The 23,092-nt window shown below is 35.1% G+C and overlaps 1 protein-coding gene across 1 annotated transcript in view; it reads left to right on the top strand.

Moving 5' to 3' along the window:
- Positions 1–23,092, top strand: part of ABCB5 (ATP binding cassette subfamily B member 5) — a 119,635-nt gene that overhangs the window by 69,129 nt on the left and 27,414 nt on the right. The window contains exons 16-20 of the mRNA XM_032401225.1: positions 5,235–5,378; positions 6,296–6,400; positions 6,578–6,655; positions 12,737–12,820; positions 21,833–22,036. Coding sequence (XP_032257116.1) covers positions 5,235–5,378; positions 6,296–6,400; positions 6,578–6,655; positions 12,737–12,820; positions 21,833–22,036 — 615 coding nt within the window. The remainder of the gene's footprint in view (positions 1–5,234; positions 5,379–6,295; positions 6,401–6,577; positions 6,656–12,736; positions 12,821–21,832; positions 22,037–23,092) is intronic.

The following is a 23,092-nucleotide window of genomic DNA, read 5'->3' as shown; positions in this document are numbered from 1 at the left end:
AAGGAAGAAAATCATAATAAAGAAAAAAAATTAATGAAATCCAAAGCTGGTTCTTTGAGAGCATCAATGAACTGAAAAACCACTGGACTGACTGAACAAGTTAAGAAAAAAGACACAAATTACCAATATCAAGAATGAGAGTGGTGACATCATTACAGGTTCTACAGATATTAAAAGAATAATAAGATAATCTTATGAAAACATTTAAGCAAATAAATTCTACAATTCAGATGAAATGGACAAATTCTTTGAAAGACACAAACTACCAAAGCCCACTCAAGAATAAATTAATTTAAAAAGAATAAATTAATAGCTTGAATAATCTTACATCTGTTAAAAGGAAATTGAATTTGTAGTGAAAACATTTTCCTTAAAGAAAACTTCAGGTCCAGTTGGCTTAACTGGTGAATTATACCGAACAGAAAATTGAAGAGGAAGGAGCTCCTATTCTATGAGACCAACATTACTCTGATATCAAAATTAGCAAAGATGTTACAAGGAAACAAAATTATAGATAAATATCCAACAATGAACATAGATGGAAAAATTCTTAACAAAATTTTAGTAAATCTAATGAACACTATATAAAAAAAATAATACATCATCACCAAGTAGGATTTATCTAAGAAATTGATGTAAGGGGCGCCTGGGTGGCTCAGCTGTTTAGCGTCTGCCTTCAGCTCAGGTCACGATCCCGGAGTCCTGGGATCGAGCCCCGCATCGGGCTCCTTGCTCAGTGGGGAGCCTGCTTCTCCCTCTCCCACTCCCCCTGCTTGTGTTCCCTCTCTCGCTGTCTCTCTCTCTCTGTCAAAAAATAAATAAAAATCTATAAAAAACAAACAAAAAAAGAAATTGATGTAATTCCTCTTATTAAAAAAATTAAAAGAAAAAACTAATCATCTCAGTCAATGCAGAAAATTCATTTGACAAAATGCATTGTCTATTCCTGATAACTCTCAACAAACTAGGGATTGAAAGAAATTGTCTCAACCTGATAAAGGGCAACAACAAAAGATCTACAGCTAATATCATTCTCAATGGTGAAAGACTAAGATCAAGAACAAGGCAAGGATGTACACTTCCCACCACTTTTAATCAACATTGTGCCAAGTTCCAGCCTGTGCAATAAGGCCAGAAAATAAAAAGAATCCAGATAGGAAAGAAAGATATAAAAATGTCTTTATTCAGAGATAACATGATTATTTATGTAAACAATCCTATGGAATGCACCTCAAAAAAGGTACTAAAACAGGTAATTGAGCTTATTAGCAAGGTTGCAGAATACATGATCAATATACAAAAATAAAAAATAGGAATTGAAATTTTAAAAATAATGTCATATACAGTAGTATCAAAAATATGAAATACTTGGGGATAAATTTGATAAAAAATTATAAGATCCACACACTGAAATATATAAAATATCACAAAGAAAAATGAAAGGAGAGCTAAATGAGGAATATACCATGTATATCAAGAGTAAGAATGAATAAGAAGATTCAATATCATTGAGATGTCAGTTCTCCCCAAGCTGATCTACAGGTTCAAGACAATACCAATCAATATTTCAGCAGGCTTTTTTGTAAAATTTGACAAACTATTTCTAAATGGAAAATCAAAAGGAAAAAATAAGCAAAACAACTTTGAAAAAGAACAAAGTTGGAAGATTTGTACTACCTAATTTCAATTCTTAGTATACAGCTATAGTAATCAAAATAAAGTGCCACTAGTACAAAAATAAACAAATAGATCAATAGAGCAGAATAGAGTTAAGAAATAGACCCACACATATATGGTTAATTGTATTTAGATAAAAGTCCAAAGGCAATTCAATAGTGAATGTATAGTCTTTTCAAGAAATGATGCTATACCTCTATACAACTATATACAAAATAATCATCCTCAATCCATACCTCAGATCACAGATAAAAATTAACTCAAAATGGATTACGGACCTTGCTATAAAACCTAAAGTTAGAAAACTTCCATAAGAAAATCCAGTAGAAAATCTTTGTGACTTTGAATTTAGCAGAGATTTCCTAGATACAACACCAAAAGCACAATTCATAAAAGAGAAAAAAATTACAAATTAGACTTCACCAAAATCAAGACCTTTGCTATTTGTAAAACACTTTTAAGAGATGAAAAGATAGGCCATAATCTGGGAGAAAATATATGTAAATCACATATCTGATAAAGGATTTGTGTCCAAAATATCCAGAGAACTCCCAAAGCACAATAAGAATACCAGCAATCCAAATGAAAAATGGGCAAAAGATTTGAATAGACATTTTGCCAAAGAAGATGTGCATATGGGAAACAAGCATACAAAAAGATGCCAAACGTCATTAGTCATTAGTGCAAATTAAACTTGTAATTGAGATATCATGACACACCTAATAGAATGGTGAAAATCTAAAAAGACTGACTCTAGCAAGTGTTGGCAATGATGTCAAGCCACCAGTACTCCACATTTTGCTGGTGGGAATATGAAATGGTAAATTCATTTTGGGAAACAGTTTGGCAATTTCTTAAAAAGTTGAACATACACCTACTGCCTGGTCCAGCCATTCTATCTCTAGGTATTTACCTGAGAGAAATGAAAACATATGTCCACAAAAAGTCTTGAATTTGAATATCCATAGCAGTTTTATTTGTAATAGCCAAATTCATGTCAACAGGTGAATGGATATATAAATTTTGGCATATCCATACAATGGTATACTGCTCAGCAGTAAAAATGAATGAAATGTTAATTTATACAATATTATTAATAAATCTCAAACTAATTATGTTGAACAAAAGAAGCCAGATGAAAAAGAATACACACTTTATGATTTCATTTATATAAATTTTTAGAAAATGCAAAATAATCTGTAGTGACAGAAAGCATGTCAGTGATTGTAGGGGAAGAGGATTGGCAGCTGAGAGGTGTGGGAGAGGGAGATTACAAAAGGCAGTAGAAAATTTCTGGAGGTAATGGATATGCTCATTATCTAATGGTTTCATGGGTATATAGTTATATCTAAACTTACCAAGTTGTACATTTTAAATATATACAGCTTGTTGTATGAAAACAATAATAATTCATTATAGCTCTAAAATATATGAAATTTAAAATTCTTTAGGAGGGTTTGTTTCTTAACTTTTTTAAGATTTATTTATTTATTTATTTTAGAAAGAGAGAGAGAGCAGCAGCAGGAGGAGGGCCAGCGGGATGGGAAGAAGGAGATAATCTCAAGCAGACTCCCCACTGAGCACAGAGCCAGAGGCAGGGCTTGATCTCACAAACCTGAGATCATGACCTATGCCAAAATCAAGAGTCAGACTCTTAACTGACTGAGCCACCCAGGTGCCCGTTTTTTAATTTTTTAAAGCCCTTTTGTATCTCTTTACAAAATATCTATAATTTCATATATTTTTATATCAGATTCTCTTAAAACATGCTATGACCTGAAACATATTTAGGGAGCACAGAAACTGTCATGATCTTACTGAAATTTTTCATTTTGTTTTTGTCTTACTTTATCCTTTTCTATCTTTATAACATTAAGTAATACCCATTTCTTTAACCTGTTATTGTATGTTTTTCCAAAGATAAAACGTTACATTATTCTGTAGGAGTGAGATAGCCTGCCTATATTTACTGTCTCTAATTTACTGATGTTATGTCCTGGGACACACTAAGTCTTAGTTTCATTACAAAATGAGGTAATTTTATAAAGAATTTGACAGAAAATCTGTGCTCAGTGCTTGACAAAGAGTTGGTATGCAACTTTTTAAATTTCTGTATATTGTTTTGAACAGTCACCTAACTGAAAAGTAAGGCTTTTTGTGATGATGATCTTCAGAAAACTTCAGAAGGAAAGATAATAAATAGTCAAATTATTAAGTAACCCAATATAACTGTGGTTTACCCATCCTGAAAATAGACTATGAAGGCTTTAGAATTTTAAAAGCTCTATTGTTCAAACAATAGAGTTTATATTACAGTTGCCAGACTAGTATTAAAGCAAGAATTACAAACTATTTTGTAGTCGTTCCTGAAGAATTCTCTTATTAGGTTCATAAATGTCATTACTTCAAGAGTGAAAGTCAAGAGGAAGTTTTAATATATGAAATGCCTAGTAGTTTGCTTTCTACTAGTCAAAGTAATTACTCACAACAAAGTTATTCACAAGATTTTTTTAGGTTTCTGAAATAAATCCACTACATATGTTTACAAGAGCAAGGAGAAATCATTATCGTATTATTTATCCTCTGATCATCATGACTGCTACCTCCCCATTCACCCTCCACACATCCCAGAAAAAGCTGACAGATACCAGAATAGTTACTTGCCTTTTGCTTTCTCTGTATAAAACCTGGGATTTTTGCATAATATAATCCTTCTTCTACAATAATACCGAGTTAAACTTAATTCTAAAAATAATCCGATGGGTGCCTGAGTGGCTCAATTGGTTAAGCGGCTGCCTTCAGCTCAGATCATGATCCCAGGGTCCTGGGATTGAGCCCCACATCGGGCTCCCTACTCCATGGGGAGTCTGCTTCTCCCTCTCCCCCGCTTGTGCTCTCCCCTGCTTGTGCTCTCTCTCTCTGTGTCTCTCTCAAAGAAATAAAATATTTTAAAAAATAATAAAAATAATCTGAGATGATAGGAGCTGATATCATCCCCCTTGGAAAGATGAAGAAACTGAGGCTTGGTGACTTAAAGTAATATGCTCAGATATTGCAGAATTTTACTTGTGAATAGGAACCCCAAAACAAGTTTAAACTAAGATATTAGAAAAAATGTTTCTGAAAATAAGTCATGAAACTGGAAAACTTTCAAGCTTGAAATGCTAGTAAAATTTTTACTTTTGGTCTATGTTTAGTTCCTTTTGTCTTATCCTAGGGTATAATATTCCATCTAGGAATAAAGAAAATATGCCTATCATTTCTTCTGTGAGTATTAGCTGTCAGAATTTGTGAGTTAATCTGTACTTTTTAAATGACAGTAACAGTGAAATACCAAAAGGATAAATTGCACAAATAGTCACTTTGGGGTAAGATTTACATGTCGAGGACATCAAGTCATGTGGGTGGTGAAATTTTTCTAAGAAATATTCTACTTTTACTCTGCCACTTGTTATATTTGATATTTTACATTACAAATCTGTTTAAAATTGGCTAACTTCTCTAGGTTCCATTATGCTCTCAAACTGGGGTTTTAACCAAAGTATTTTTATTCATAGACAAGTCTTCCTGAAGTTTCTCTGTTTAAAATTTTTAAATTAATCAAGTCTGAATGGCTTTCTGTGGTTCTGGGGACATTGGCTGCTGTTCTAAATGGAACTGTTCATCCAGTATTTTCCATCATCTTTGCAAAAATCATAACTGTAAGTAAAGCTAATTTGCTAATATTTTTAACAATTTTAAACAAAATATAGCCTGAGAGAACAAACCTGTTGTACTTTGACCCAGCAATGGGGAAATTGGGACTTGCAGTGGGTCACCCATAGTGTAGGATCCATGATAGGAAGGTTAACTAACATTCTCAGGGGATAAGCCAGCCTCTATTGTGAAGTCTTGGCTGGGCCTTGTTGACTGGGCAATCAGTAAAGAAATTACTTTGTTTTCTAATTTCGACTCTAGTGCTGTATCAGCATTCCAAAGCACTGAAGCAATAAAATAGACAAATACAACTACTCTTCTTTCAACTAGTCCGAACAATGGCCGTTTTTTATTACCAGCCAGCTCAAGGAGAGGAAATAACAAGAGCTTGGGATTGTGCCAAGGGACTCAGGAGAGTTGATGGATTCAAGAACACAGTCACGTTAAGTCTTCAGTCTCCCAGATTTGCACAGCTACGCTTTGTCAACATAGATGCCAATATATGTATAATTACTAATTTTAGGAACAATTTCTAGGGACATGTATAAAGGTCTCACATTGCAGGTAGTACTTTAAATAGAAGAATATTAAGAAACCTAAGTTATTAGCAATTATTAGAAATAGTAACTCAAACTGGTGAATTCTTTGAAAATATACTGTGATAATAATAGCAGATAGAAGACTCATTGTCTGATCTCATATTTACATAGCTTAAGTGAGAAATTTGACAGCAAGTCATTTTTTATCATGTGTAATGAATGTAGTGGATAGAATGGTGGTGCACTTCTTTTCCCCAAAAATGTATATATAATCTTATTCTTATGTTGAAATCCATTCAAAATTCCTGATAGACATTGCAGTTTTTTCTCTTTCTTCTGGATTTTCTTCCAATCACCTGATAAAAAAATCTATTCCTTTTCAGATGTTTGAAAATAATGATAAAACCACATTAAAGCATGATGCTGAGATATATTCCATGATATTTGTCATTTTGGGTGTTATTTGCTTTGTCAGTTATTTCATTCAGGTAAGCTTTTAATGGATTAAACAATCTTGAACATGATTATTTTTTATGTCATCCTCTCTGAGTTAAAAATAATAATATAATAAATAAAATATAAATAAGTAAATGTAGTGACTAAATGTTACAGAGAAATAGAAAAGAGAATTAAGAATAAATACAGATTTTCTTTTTGTTTTCCAGGGATTATTTTATGGCAGAGCAGGGGAAATTTTAACCATGAGATTAAGACATTTGGCATTTAAAGCCATGTTATATCAGGTCAGTGTTTAGTTGATTTTTTATTATTTTATTTAAAATGTATTTTTAAATATTCCAACTTAGTTTTTCAAGTCAATTTCTTGACACAATCTTTCCTTTGATCCCTTAAAAGCATGCTTTTTGTGTTCTAAGCAGCATCTAACATCAGAGTGCTTACGGTATATTTTTCTAATAGGAGCAAGTTCAAAATTGTTGTTTGAAAATAGAAAACAGGATTCCTTTCTCCTTTTATTTATCTTGACAAATCTTTTTTTAAAATGTATAATGTAGTGTTTTAGGATCAGATTGAGAGGTCATATAAAACCTGAGAAGAATTAAGAGCTACAATATCTCAGGGAACATATTTTAAAAGGAGGAGTTAATTCCTCTAGTTCTCATCCATGTGCATAGCTTAAGTTTTTTCACTCCATGCTTCTGAAAGCAGCCAATCTCTCTGTCCTCATCAGAAAAGTTCTGAATTGAGGCAGGTTGGCCTGCCATACACAGATGATCAATCCCACCTGTGAAATAACTAAAACTAGGTAGATCAAGTAGTAATCTTGAGAAGTGAATCTTGGGGGCAAGTGGCAGGAATGTCTGAGATCTGCACTTCTAAAATTCTTTCAGGAGGCTGCAGTGTATTGGGTTCCCTGAAAGCTAATATTCATTTGGAGCCCTTCACCATACTTTCTGTCACCAAAGCTCCCTGTGCAGGAGGAAATAGCTTCCTGCCAAGGTCATTTCTTTTCAGAAATAGAATTACTGTCACTCCAGCTGAGTCGTCAAAGCCAGTTTTTACATCTTGTGACGTTTAGCAATAGTGCTCAGAGGGCTGCCTAGTAACAAAAGTACTTGGCCTTCTAAGAAGCCCCTGCCGGATCATGTGAGCATTGTGGAACCCAAAGGTGAGATACTGCCCACCACTCCCATCTCGGAACAGAAGGGTGGGGAAGCCAGGGCCGCCTGCTATGCCGCAGTCAGTACCCACAGCATAGCAGGGCCTCTTTGGCAGCTGGATCTGGAGACTGGATTTTAATCTGTAAAGACCTTTAATAAAATCTTTGAGAAAGAAAAAAAAAATTCCTAGGCCTTTTTGCTTTCGGGGAACTACAAGCTACAAAATTCAGTAAAGCAAGTGCAAGGTTTCTCATAGCAACTTGATGCTCTGAAGCAGCTGGGGCCTGACATTCTCTGCTCAAAAGTCTGTCAGAGATCATTGGAGACTCTCCTTAATCCAGAAAAACAAAAATATACTTGAGGGATCATAAAACCATTTAATGCCTGCACGACTCACTCAAGTTAAAGTTATACTTTAATTTTGTTTTTTATTTATGAACACTTCATGTCCTTTCCTCAAATATTTGATGGAATTAGGTAGGATTTTAATTAACTAATACTATATTTCACACTTATTGACAATTTCTGCTCATTTGTGTTTTTCCACATTCAAGGAAATTTATTTTTTTCAATTTCCAGGAATTTTTGACAGTGTATCCTCAATGTCTGAATGTTTTGAACAAAAGAATATATATAACTTTTCCAAATACTGCTTTGAACTTCGTCTCTAGAGGTTCATAGTGTGCTTTTGGTGGAGTCTCAAGTCCAGGAGCCAGTTTAACCAGTGGTTACTGTTAATCCAATATCCTGAAGGTTAATACTAGACATTAATGCTCTGCCTACCATTAGCTATGTGAATAGCTGGGCAGTAACATTCTTGGATAAAGTAGCTTCTGCCCATAAGAATGCCCCAATTTATAAACCAGAAACTCTGATGCTTCAAAAAACACACACGTTCAAAGACACACACAGAAACTCTGAGCTATTCAGCAGATGTTATTAAATTTGCCCATAAATTCAACTCAATCCCTTTCAGCTCATTGTTTGTTTTTCCTCTTCATGCTTTAGCATTCTTTTTGCCTCTTATCTTTGCTTTTTCAAATTGGGGAAAAAGAAGAGTAAGATATTGGGCCTTTTCTTTATAAATACCTTCCCAGTTTCAATTTTGTCTATATTAAGGGACTCCTAATGTGTACTTTTGCCTAACTCTTATTACCTGGTTTTTGTCCTAAGACTTTTTAAGGCTTAGAAAGCATCCTGAGACTTGCACTGTTTTTTATAACTATTTTGAAACCTCGTTTGAGGTAGAGGTATTTATGGAATCAGGTGTGGTCTTTTTGTATGCATAAAATCTGTATTTTATTTGATTACTTGACATCCTTCCAATTGAAAAGAATGTTCTATGTGTTGCTGACTTCAATGGTTGTAAATAATTCATTGCTCAAAGCTAAATTTATATTCTTAATGATAAATATTGACCTAAAGATCTGTTGGATTTCTGAACAGATATGTATTTTTGCCTATTTCTCTTTAAATTAGATTGGCTAGGGCTTCTTTGGGGGTCTCTAAATCATGAGATGATAGAATTAATGGTGATCACTAAGGGATCTCAAAAAGCTACTTCCAAAAGGATTTGAGGTAACAAGTCCTGAAGCAAGAGACACAGGTAATGAGACTCAACTATAATGCTTCAGTTAAATGGGAGGTAGAACATGATGGTTGATTAAAAACTCTGGCATCTGGTTGCCTGAATTCAAATCCTGGCCTCAGCACTTGCCAGCTATGTGGCCTTGAGCAAGTTATTTAATCCTTCAGTACCTTGGCTTCCTCATTTATAAAATATGGGTAGTCATAATATCTACCTCATATAGTTATGATGATTGAGAAAATACATACCAACTATGTATGCATCATAATGTTATTGTATTTTTTTTACTTCTAGTATAATTATTGAATTATAGGGAAAAAATGGATTTACTAGTCTCAAAAAACCTGATAGTCTTACAATCATTTTACCATCAGGAAAAGAAAAAGCAAGCTAATTTTTACTCAACACCAGCTATGTTCCAGAAACTCTAAGTGTTTTAGCATATATTGCCTACGCTGGAATACAGTCCCTAGAGTACACATTGCTGACTTGTTGGAAAGTAATCTTGGACGTCTTGTTGATTGAACATAGATAATGACTAAGACTCGTCACATATATAGCCTACGCCTAGTGTGTTATACAAGTTACTCTAGAATCAAGAATGTAATATTCCATAATAAATTATCCTTTCTAGATTTTTACTTTATAGTGTATCTAAAATTTCTTTGTGCATTCCATGCCATGTTGAAATATAGAAATAATTAGAAAATGTAAAGTTTATCTTAATTTTTTTGAGTATACAATAAAAAAAAACAGGTAATGTCTTCCAGTTCAAGAATGCTCTAGTTATTATCATTGCTGATGTGTGTTCACAGTATGTTAGGCTCTTGAATTGTGTTTTCAAAATGATGATTGGTAGTGCAAATTGTGATCGCTATAGGATGCCCTTTGGGTAGCTTGGATCCTTAACTCTTTGGAACACCTTTCCAATGCAGGGGCTTTCAGAGTAGTGCTGTCATACTGAGGTTGTACCCACCGTCACTGTTTCCATATTCCTCCACAGGAGCTTTCTTCTCACATAACTGTGTGATTAATGCACAGCCCTTGTTCTGTTATGCTTCTGTTTACTTAGTTGGCAGAAACATGTAACCTGGGTGTCAGGGCCCTGGCTGAGTTATAAGTCAACAATTCTTTTACTCTTCACTTACTAAAAATAAGTCATTTTTCAGAGACAGGCTCCACATAATTTTAATCCACAAGAGATATAAGTGGTTTGAGTGAGTGGGAGGAAACATTCAATAGCTAATAAAAGGAAATCAAAATTCCTCAGGCTGAGAAGTGCTAAGAAGTGCTATATCTCTATTTGCTGTTGAAAATAAAATTGGCTATAACATTATCCTTTTTTTGCTTATATTTTTGATCTATCTCCTTCAGATGACATGATTCTTGGCCACAGGGGTTTTACATTGGCCTTTTTGCCTCTTTAGCCTCTCACAGTGCCCAGTGCTTATAAGATCTAGGGAGTAATATGAAGTGTCAGGGAACATCTTGCCTATGTGGGTCTTAAAAAGAAGGAGATAGACTTTTTATCATTAATCAGTTTAGACAGAAAGGTTTGGAAAAAAATTTTTTTTAATTTCAAGTTTTTATTTAAATTCTAGTTAGTTAACATATATGGTAAAATTGGCTTCAGGTGTAGAATTTAGTGATTAATCACTTAAAACAGCCAGTGCTGATCACAAGTGCCCTCCCCAATACCCGTCACCCATTTAGCCCATCCCCCACCCTCCATCAACCCTCAGTTTGTTCTCTGTAGTTAAGAGTCTCTTACAGTTTGCTTCCCTCTCTCTTTTTTTCCCCTCGCCCTACATTTATATGTTTTGTTTCTTAAATTCCATATGAGTGAAATCATATGGTATTTGTCTTTCTCTGACTTACTTCACTTAGTATAATACGCTGTAGCTCCATCCCCGCCGTTGCAAATGGCAATATTTCATTCTTTTTGATGGCTGAGTAATATTCCATTGTATATATATACCACATCTTCTTTATCAGTTCATCTGTCGATGGACATTTGGGCTCTTTCCATAATTTGCTATTGTTGATAATGCTGCTATAAACATCAGGGTGCATGTGCCCCTTACAATCAGTACTTTTGTGTTCTTTGGATAAATACCTAGTAGTATAATTGCTGGGTCATAGGGTAATTCTATTTTTAACTTTTTGAGGAACCTCCATAATGTTTTCCACAGTGGCATTCCCACCAACAATGTAAGAGGGTTCCCCTTTCTCCACATCCTCGCCAGCATCTGCTGTCTCCTTTGTTGTTATTTTAGCCATTCCGACAGGTGTGAGGTGGTATCTTATTGTGGTTTTGATTTGTATTTCCCTGATAATGAGTGATGTTGAGCATCTTTTCATGTGTCTGTTAGCCATCTGTATGTCTTCTTTGGAAAAAATGTCTGTTAGTGTCTTCTGCCCATTTCTTGACTGCATTATTTATTTTCGGGGTGTTGAGTTTGATAAATTCATGATAGATTTTGGATACTAACCCTTTATCAGATATGTCATTTGCAAATATCTTCTCCCATTCCATAGGTTGTCTTTTAGATTTGTTGATTGTTTCCTTCTCTGTGCAGAAGCTGAAGTCCCAATCATTCATTTTTGCTTTTGTTTTCCTTGTCTCCAGAGAAGTGTCTAGTAAGAAATTGCTACAATCAATGTCAAAGAGGTTGTTGCCTGTGTTCTTCTCTAAGATTTTGATGCTTTCCTGTCTCACATTTAGGCCTTTCATCCATTTTGAATTTATTTTTGTATATGGAGTAAGAAAGTGTTTCAATTTCATTCTTCTGCATGTCACTGTCCATTTTTTCCAACACCATTTGTTGAAGAAACTTCTTTCCATTGGATATTCTTTTCTGCTTTGTTGAAGATCATTAGTTGACCATATGGTTGCGGGTCCATTTCTGGATTTTCTATTCTGTCCCACTGATCTATGTGTCTCTTTCTGTGCCAGTACTATATTGTCTTGATGCCAGTACCATATTGTCTTGTAATACAGCTTTAAGCCCGGAATTGTGATGCCTCCAGCTTTGCTTTTATTTTTCAAGGTTGCTTTGGCTATTTGGGGTCTTTTGTGGTTCCATACAAATTTTAGAATTGTTTGTTCCTGGTCTATGAAAAATGTTGGTGGTATTTTGATAGAGATTGCATTAAATGTATAGATTGCTTTGGATAATACAGACATTTTAGCAGTATTTGTTTTTGTTTGGAAATATTTCTAAATTATTTTGTGCATTAACTTTTTTAATAGTCTGCTCTTCACAAATTACTTGTGGAGTAAAATTACAACTTCCTTGGTGGTTCAAAATGACCATTTTTGATGTTGATTATTGTACAATATTGTAGCATTGGTGATGGTTCCAAGCTATTGGGCTTACGTTCTTCATTTTGTATCTAAGTATGAATCTTTGTGAAGTAAGAAACAAAAGTCATTTGATCCATAGTATTTATAAGAACTAAATACCTGTGAGTGAGGGGGCAAGTAAATGCCTTCTGACTTATTACAACAGAATCACAAGTCAGAAAAGAATCTTTTTGATAACCATATGTTTCTTTGTTTTGTTTTGTTTTGTTTTGTTTTTCATAACCACATGTTAATTCTCCTTTTTCTCTAGGATATTTCCTGGTTTGATGATAAGGAAAACAGCACGGGAGCCTTGACAACAATATTAGCCATAGATATAGCACAAATCCAAGGAGTATGTATATTGCTTTCTTGGGGGTTGTTTTTTTTTTTTTGCTTTTATTCTTAAATGATGTATGTATGTAGTGTGTATGTGTGCACATACACATATCTGTACATATTTGTAAGCTATACTAAGATGACCCTCATCCTTAAGGAGACCAGGTAAGTCTCAGAGCTAACTGGGAGCTCTCAATGAAAGATATAAGGAAGTCTTTCAGTTCTGGATATTTTTAACAACAAGAAAAAAAGATATTATTGAATCACTACAATGTATACCTGAAATTAATGTAACCTTATATGTCAAATATATAGTCACATAAAAAATAATAATAAAGGGGGAAAAAAGATTTAGCACATATAAGAGGATAACCAAAGGACTAAAGAAGATACCAAGAATGAGTTAAAGAGCTAAGAATTGAATAGTAAGACAAGAAAACGTAGCCAAATGAAAACATACACATAATTTAGAAGTTTTAATAAAAGAAGAAAGTGTAGTTTTTCCTTCCAAGGATAGATTTGTCTTACCACAAAATAGAACAAGTTGGTTACATTTGTGAATATCCACAAGCAGCCATAATGGCTTGCAAAACTAATTTTATGATGTAGAAGAAGCTCAAGGGGAAAAGTGGCATCATCTTCATTTCTTCCTGGAACTCCTTTTCATTATTTGGAAGGCAAGGTTCTAAATTTATTAGACAGAATTTAAATTTTAAAATAGGGCTGAGAAGATCAATTTTACTGGCATAAGTGGGAAAAAATGATGGATAAAATTTCACTTAACAGTCAAGTAATGAGCATAGCATTAATCTTCCATAGCACAATAGAATTATCTGAATGACAATTTCTGTGTTTAGGAATGACAGGGTTCACTCCCTTAGGGAAAAATATCCCTATAATTCCAGTTGAATCCCCATTCCATAAAATTTGCTACTTTTTTTTTATGTTCAGTTAGCCAGCATATAATACATCATAAGTTTTTGATGTACTTTTTTCTTTACCATGCTGTAAAGAAATTTTTTTCTCTTACTACCTATCATTCAAATTTTTTAAAATTCCAGTGAAATAGGCATTCCTACTAGCAGCTATGTTAGACATGTATGACATCTTCTCTTTTATCAAGTATTTACTTCAGCCAAAAAAACAAATTAGAACTGAAAGACCAACATTACTCTCCTTACATTTATTAGTTGTTTTTTTTTTTTTTTTTTAAAGATTTTATTTATTTATTTGAGAGAGAGAATGAGATAGAGAGAGAGAGCATGAGGGGGGAGGGTCAGAGGGAGAAGCAGACTCCCTGCTGACAGCAGGGAGCCCGATGCGGGACTCGATCCCGGGACTCCAGGATCATGACCTGAGCCGAAGGCAGTCGCTTAACCAACTGAGCCACCCAGGCGCCCCCATTTATTAGTTGTTTTTAACAAATAATGTTGTCTGTCATTGAGAAAAATTAATGAAAATATTTGTCAGCCTGATTACTTACAAGCATCTGGCTAATACCACTTGATCACTGGAAAGTTTCTTGTTGCAATTTGTAATTGTTGGTCTCATAATAATTTCTGGGCAAGTCAGATCATTTTCATTGAATGAAAAGTAATAGCTAAAAATTAAATGGTTGAAATACTGATGGGAGATTTTAAAGCTGTCGAATTTCAAAAGCAAGACAAGCAAAGAAGTTTTCCAAAAGTGAGACTATGTCTACTGGCATGTAATTCACATAAACCCTTGCTTTGCAATATAAAGGCAGATTCATATCTAACTTGAATGAATGCTCTTTCTACTGAAGGAAGAATTATTTACAAATCCTGTTTGTCCACTATTTATTTTCTCACAAAAACACACTAGAGATGAATTAAGAAATAATAATTTGGGGTCATATTTCCTATCTTTTCAACTTAAGACATATTCCATCTCAATTTCTTCATCATGCAATTTCAGTGAAATTTTATTTTATCAAATGTAAATGTTCATAAAATAGCTCCCTAATAATAATAAATATTACTTTGAAACCTAAAAATTACTTTGAAACTTTGAAACCTTTACTAATGGCCAAAAAATATATACACCCTTAGCCGTTTTTAGAAACTGTGGTACTTTGAGAGTCATGAGAAAAACATGTTAGTGAAATAAAGTCATAGAACAACATGATTCCTGAAATACTTGATTGAATACAACCAATTTAACTGATATTATTTGAGCCCAAAGTAATGGCTTATTGCCATACATCTGTCAACAGACTATTTTCTATGTAATATATAGTGTTATTAAGGGTACAAAGCCATTTTAGATTCTTTGGAAAACTAGGTTCCACAAAACTATAAAGTATTATTTCTGTATATTCTAGCAACCCCTTTTCATCACCCAGAAGTGATACCTCATTTTTGTCCACAAGAAAGTGTGTTATTCTTGCCATAATGTGCACTTGATATATACCACTGACAGATACAATGTTGGTTCCAAGAATTCTTCTCATCAGAACTATAATTATATTGTCCCAAGAAATCATAAAAATTTCATTTAATTCCAAGAGCCAGATAAATTGATTGGATTCTAGCCAGAGCTAGGATATCATTACTTGGACAGGGGTGACCTCATTTCCTGATTGAACTTTTTGACATGGGAAGTGTATAAAACAGTTTGATATTACTTGTGATTCAAACAATGTTAGTCATCATCAAAATGACTCTACCACAGTATAAGGTTGGCATATAATTGCTGTTTTGCCTTACCATTTTAATTCATTAAGAAACATTATCAAGGGGCACATGGGTGGCTCAGTCGTTAAGCGTCTGCCTTCGGCTCAGGTCATGATCCCAGTGTCCTGGGATCGAGCCCCGCATCGGGCTCCCTGCTCTGCGGGGAGCCTGCTTCTCCCTCTCCCCTCCCCCTGCTTGTGTTCCCTCTCTCACTCTGTCTCTCTCTGTCAAATAAATGAATAAAATCTTAAAAAAAAAAAAAAAAAAAAAGAAACATTATCAAGTCTAAGCAAAAGCTAATATCCGGAGTGATAGTGGTTAAAGCTGATTCTTTTTGTAAAGGAAAATTTTAGTCTCAGCCCTGAACTCAGAATATTGCAGTGAAACTATCACTACTAAACCCTCAAACTGTTGTGTGGTAAGACAAGTCAAGATATTCAGCTTCCAATTTTGACAGAAATAGAAATAAAGATGGTTAAGTCTGTAAGACCAAATGAACTTCATCATTGACCATACTGGTCCAATAATGTGTGATAAATTATTTTCCACAAAATACTTGTTGATAAGTAATACAGGGAATAGACCAAGGCTCTAAACATCTTACATTTTCACAAACTTTGTAGATTTGTCCAAGTAAGCCTTTTTTTCTACTCCACAAATATTTTTATCACCATTAGTTGTAATATATCTTAGCAGATTCCGCTTCAGGTTATACTGACTTCCTTTTCATTTAACTTCTTAGAAAATATTATCACCTATAGTTGATCCACATAAACCATTTAGAGCAGCAAATTTTTTAGTCACTTCAGACTCAGCATTGGCTCCTCAAAAACCAGCAACTGAGCAGTATCAGTAACATATGTCAATCCATCAAGAGCCAGGGAAAACTATTCAAAAAAATATACCTGGTTTTTGATTAACTATTGGTGATGCTGCAGTGTTGTCAACTTTTTGAGCAACTGTTCTCACCTAAGGGCTAATCGTCTGATACAGGTTTATGGTAGCTGAACACATTTCTTCCACTGCTGCAGTTAAACAAATGATTTAGTTAACTCACTCTTCGTAAATGATTTTCTTTGCTTAGCTAATGAATGAGCCACTCAGAAACTTACTTTGGTTTCAGCTTCATCTTCACTTTTTAGTTTTATGAAGAAATTCTACTAAAATGAGATATTCCATTTTAAATTTTCTGAGTCTTCTGAATGTTGCTTTCCTGTAAATTAAGAATATTGTGATGAGTGCTTAGTCTGGAAATGTTGACATATTTTGTATATTTGGTAGTACTATAGAGTGTCATAATAAACACAACACCATGGCATCTGATCAGAAAAAGTAATCCACAGTCCACTATGCCTTAAAAGCAGGACATTCAAGGTCTACTTTTCTCTTCCTTTCTTATTTTTAGATGATGGATATAAATGGTAATTTTTAAAACTAAGATAAAATGTCATAGTACAGCAATTCATGTGGCACTAAACATGCTGTCAAATTATAATTGCATCACAGATTTGTAGCACACTGAGAAGCAGTACAAAGTGAGGACAGTAGCACATATGGTTACTCTAGCAACTACTCAACTCTATCATTATAATTCTAAGACAGCCACTCACAATAGGTAAAAAAAGGGGCATGACTATGCTCCAGTAAAACTTTATGGACACTTAAATTTGCATTTGTAAAATTTTGATGTGGGTCTTCTTTATATGTTCCTTATCTCTTAACTTTTTGAATATATGTTATCCAGTGATAACTTTTATTGTCATTACCTACTAAGTCTAACATTTGTGTCAGTTCTGGGTCAGTTTCAATTGATTGATTTTTATGCCATCATGGGTCCTGTTTTGCTTTTTTATATATCTAATAAATTTTGACTAGATGTCACACATTGAGAATATAACATTTTTGGGTGCTGGATATTTTTGTATTTCTATAAATGTTCTTGTTTTGTTCTGGGATTCAGTTAAGTTACCTGGGAACAGTTCAATCCTTTGCGTCTTAATTTTAAGGTTTGTTAGGCAGGATTAGAGCCTACTACTGAGGAAAGACCCTTATATACTCTACCCAATGCCCTGAGGGCATGAGGGCATGAGGTTTTCCAGTCTGGCAGGTGTAACTGAGCACTATTCCCAGCCCTCACACAAGACTCTCAGCTGATATTCAAAGAGGACCCTCTGCAGATATCCAGATTTCTCTTTCTGTGTGCCTCTCTCTTCTCTGGTGTTCTGTGCTGTGAACTCTAGGTTCCTTAGCTGGCCCAGATTCTCAGTTTTGTCTACTTAATTTAGGGAGTCTGTTGGGCTCTGTCTCAGTTTGCTCACCCTACACTCCAGCCTGGACGCTCTTTCAAAGGCCAAACTGGAGCAGTCATTGGGCTCACCTTGTTTGTTTCCCATCTCTGCCCTTGTTTCATATGACAGGATAAATCCATTTCTTGTTATCCCAGAAGCAGAAATCTTATCATATGGAATTTTATTTTATTTCTACAATTGCATTCTGAGTTTTCTTCCCTTTTTTTTCTTATACTAACCATTCCTCTTTGTACACTATAATTGTCTTATGAAATTTGTATTCTCAGGGTGCTCAGGTGGCACAGTTTGTTAAGCAGCCAACTTTTGGTTTCAGCTCAGGTCGTGATCTCAGGGTTGTGAAACTGAGCCCAGCATTGGGCTCCCTGCTCAGCAGGGAGTCTGCTTGATACTCTCTCCCTCTCACTCCACCGCATCCCCCTCCCGCTCTCTCTCTATAAAATAAATAAAATCTTTTTAAAAAAAAAGTTGTATTATCTGCATTTAGCAAATTGCCATAGACATAGTAATAATCCATAAATTGTTATCTAAATAATTATTTAATCATGACTTTCTGCTCTTAATTTCCAAGAAAAACTTGTATCTTCGTGCATGTTGCCAAAGAATCTAAGGAAGTTTAAATTTCCTGTGATTCCAAGGCATCTGGGTGGCTCAGTCGGTTAAGCCTTCGGCTCAGGTAATGATCCCAGGGTCCTGGGATCAAGCCCTACATTGGGCTCCTTACTCAGTAGGGAGCCTGCTTCTCCCTTTGCCTGCCACTCCCCCTGCTTGTGCTCTCTCTCTCTCTCTCTCTGTCAAATAAATAAATAAAATCTTAAAAAAAAATTCCTGTGATTCTAATCCTAAATTCTTTCCAGAGGTACACTCTCCTCTAGGTCTTTAAGGCTATTTTCTGTTTTCCTTTAGTTCTTGTTGTATTTTTCAAAGCCAGATGTCTATTATTTTCTGTTAATTCTTCCTGGAACAGGAAAAATATATTTAGATTCTTCTTATCCTACCACCATCACCAAAAGGCAGGGGGTGGGAGGAGAGGAATAAGTAAGTATATTCATTTGCTAGGGCTGCCATTATAAAGTACCACAGACTGGGTGGCTTATACAACAGTAATTTATTTCCTCGCAGTTCTGATTGTTTGAAGCCCAAGATCAAGGTGTCAGCAGGATTGGTTTCATTTGGGGTCCTCTGTGCTTGACTTATAGACAGCTGTATTCTAGCTGTGTCCTCATATGGTCTTTCCCATGCATGAGCACATGTCTCCATTCAAATTTCCATAACTTACATTGGAGTAGGGCTCACATTCGAGACCTCATTTTAACTTAATTACCTCCTTAAAGACCTCATTTCCAAATATAGTGACATTCTGAGGAACCGGCAGTCAGGACCACAACATATGAATTTGGGGTTAAAGACACAATTCATCCCATAACATACAATATCATGTTTCTCCAGCATCATCCTTCAAATCTCAAGAGTCAGAGTGTAAGTCAGCATTAAGTAGCAAATGACAGTCCTATTTCAGCCTCACAGGTCTTAGAATTAGTGTATAATACCCTAAGATGCTTAAAATAGTTTACCTGTCTGTCTTAGTTTTCATTATTTAATGGTTTGTTTGGTGTTTGCTCTTATTACTTGTTTTTACTTTTTTGGAATTTTCTTTTAGTGAGAAATAGGGAAATAGCAGATTACCGAATGAATCTTGAAGCTGAAGCCAGAAAAATATTTTAGGAAAAAGGCAGAGCCTTGGGGGACACAGGGCTTTTTGTTGTTGTTATTATTTTTTTTTATTTTACTTATTTATTTGAGAGAGAGAATGTGTGTGAGAGAGATCACAAGCGGGGGGGGGAAGGGTAAAGGGAGAAGCAGACTCCCTGCTGAGCAGGGAGCCTGATATGCAGGATTTGATCCCAGGACCCCAGGATTATGACCTTTGTCAAAGGCAGACGTTTAACGGACTGAGCCACCTAAGTGCCCTATTGTTGCTTTTTTAATGATGATACTAATTTGAGGGTACTTTAGTGAAATGTGATATAATCTTCTAGAGAAGCAATTTGATAATATCTATCAAGAATGTAACAGTATATACCCTTTAACATATAACTCTAGTCTAGGTATTTAACATTAGGAAATAAAAGATGAGCATGAAGATTTTGCACAGAAATGCTCATTACATCTTTATTTTTAATAGTGAAAAGTTGGAAGCAATCTAAATTTTTTTTTAAGATTTTATTTATTTATTTGACAGAGACACAGCGAGAGAGGGAACACAAGCAGGGGGAGTGCGAGAGGGAGAAGCAGGCTTCCCGCCGACATCAGGCTCGATCCCAGGACTCTGGGACCATGACCTGAGCCGAAGGCAGACGCTTAACGACTGAGCCACACAGGCGCCCCCTAAATATTTTCTGAAGACTATTTAATCACCCAGGTTAAAAGCTTGCAGTATAATGTAGAGGGATAAAAGCAGGATACAAAGCTACCTATACACAATAATCCTAACCTGACTGTGTATGTGTATTTGTCTGGAAGGATGTAAATTTTAACATTATCTAAACCTTTTCCAATGGTCATATTTTCAGGATCATAACAAATCTTTTAAAATGTGAATTGATATTGTTGTTGATTATAGCTATTTTTCTAGGTAAACGGAGTCTCGTTTTTTCATCTGAGCACTAAAGGAATTCAACATTTCAGTTTATTACTTATGTGTCCCACTGAAAGTTGATTCATAAGATATATAGTTCTCATAAAATAGTTATAAAGATATTTCTACTTATTTGGGATTCTTTTCAGAATTTCTTTTAAGTTACCTTATACCATGATGTTTCCAACTCCTTTTCAATATATCTTGATAATGCTCCTTTAAACCTCTGCTCAGTGAAACCAAATAAAATGCAGAAAATGGAATACAAGATACGATATCCAAAGTATATACCTTAATGAATAGTATCAATCATTCAATTCACTACTACGGTATAGTGACTAAGAGTGCCAGCCCCTCTATCAGTGTAGAAGAAAGGGGACTGTTGGGTTTTGGAGCCCACATATGGTGAGTTGCTCATCCATGTGTGCTGGCAGCCTCATGTGGGAAAGCCAAGCCAGAGCAGAGGGAGAAGTGTATCCATGCCGGAGAGAAGCAGGGGCCGTGATATCAGATTGGTTACATACAGAGAGTTTGATCACATAAATCAATTAAAGAAAATGGGAATGAAGTTTCTCACTGTTGCAGAAGGGGATAACAAATATAAGAAGGAAGAAAATTGAAAATAACTTCATGGTGCTGGATTGTAATTGGAGGTATCGATGTGAATTCATGATTCATATAAATAGAGAAATACAGATTTCAGTTTGTGCCTGCATCTATACACATACACACGCGCACGCGCGCACACACACACACACACACTCCCCAGTTCTGTCCACTGATGTGCTATTAATAATGAGCACAACTAACACCATATATTGGATTTCTAAATAACATTATCCACCAAAAGGAACCAGGACTCCTTAGAGAAATGATAGATTCCAGGGGTAGAGCCTGCAGACTCTTTTTGTGTCAGAAAGTAAGGACATATTCAGAGAATGATAAGGACATGTCAAAGGACAACATCCAACATAGATAGACAAAGCAGGGCGCCTGGGTGGCTCAGTCCATTAAGCGTCTGCCTTCGACTAAGGTCATGATCCCAGAGTCTTGGGATCCAGCCCCGTATCGCATTGGGCTCCCTGCTCAGCAGGGAGCTTGCTTCTCCCTGTGCCGCTCCCCCTGCTTGTGTGCTCTCTCTTTCTCTCTCTGTCAAATAAATAATCTTTTAAAAAATAAATAAGGTAGACAAAGCATAATGACTCCTTAGTAGAGGACAGTTTTTAAAGTATGGGTATTATTTAATTTCTAAGTACAAGTTCAAGGTAAAAATGTAAGTATAAATCCTATAAAAGAAAGCCTGCCTTGTTTTGTAAGAAACTATAATAGGAATTCTTGTAAATTTAAAATTAATTGACTTTTTTTCCCCAAAATCTGTCTTATTATAGGCAACAGGTTCAAGGGTTGGTGTCTTAACACAAAATGCAACTAACATGGGACTGTCAATTATCATTTCCTTCATATATGGATGGGAGATGACACTCTTGATTCTGAGTATTGCTCCAGTACTTGCTCTGACAGGAATGATTGAAACCACAGCTATGACTGGATTTGCCAACAAGGATAAGCAGGAACTTAAGCATGCTGGGAAGGTAAAATAAAGATTGTTACCATCATAACATTTTAAGAGAAAAACAATGAGAGTTCCCATTTTTACAGATGCTAACTTCCTTTCTTAGGTTATCTATAAAGTGGTGTATATGTATTGAAATGCATCAGACTAGTTTAGGATGGGGTGTAGATATGCTATAGTAATAGGATTTGTGATTTAGAGTGTAGGCTCTAGAGTCAAATTGGCTAAATTAGATTTCAGACTCCATCACTAACAAATGTGTGATATGAGCAAGTTATGTCAACCTTTCTGGACTTCAATTTCTTCCTCTGTAAGATGGGAATAATAATAATACCACTTGCAGATTTTTCTAAGTATTACACAAAACACTTAGCATTATTATATGCAAGACACTTAGAATAGTGTCTGAAAGACACACAGTAATGCCAGCCATATTACCATATCATGAGGGAAATGGCTAACATCATGATTCTACATTCTCTGATTGTTGAATAATTAAATTTTCTTAAACAATTTTAGTTATTTTATTTCTCAAAATGTAGAGGAAATACAAGATACTGAATATAAGGCAATTTGCTGTTACTGATAGTGACTAAAATAAAGTTTTAGAAACAAGGACCATCTTTACACTGATCAAAATGAACAACATTTTAATTACTGGGAAAATGCTTCTCAGGAACAATCATATTTATAAAAATAATCATTGTAATGGAAGTTTAGGTGACATTAGTGTTGTAGTTTCATAACATCTAAGAATTGAAAGAAATGTCATTTGATCCAACCACTTACCCAAAGAAGAAATCCCTTGCACAACATCCCTGTCAAGTGTCCATCTTTTTCCAATCCTTTCTCCCCAGTGGCAAGCAGTGCATTACTTTCTCAGGCTGCCTACCCTTGAATAGCCTTTGGATGGTAGGCAGTTTTTGGTTGTGGTGTTTGTTTGTCTATTTGTTGGTGGCCTTCTACCCTTCTTGGCTTTCATCTCAGTAGAGGTCCAAAGCCTGTTTCTCATCGCAGCCTTTAGGAAACTGCATCATGTAAATGCCAAGTCTTCTCTAAGTCATCCATACACAGG

This window comes from Phoca vitulina, unplaced genomic scaffold (genome assembly GCF_004348235.1).
Source record: "Phoca vitulina isolate PV1807 unplaced genomic scaffold, GSC_HSeal_1.0 scaffold4, whole genome shotgun sequence".
NCBI lineage: Eukaryota > Metazoa > Chordata > Mammalia > Carnivora > Phocidae > Phoca > Phoca vitulina.
The sequence above is the reverse complement of the archived record's forward strand: the minus strand, read 5'-3'. Positions and strand labels throughout refer to the sequence as shown.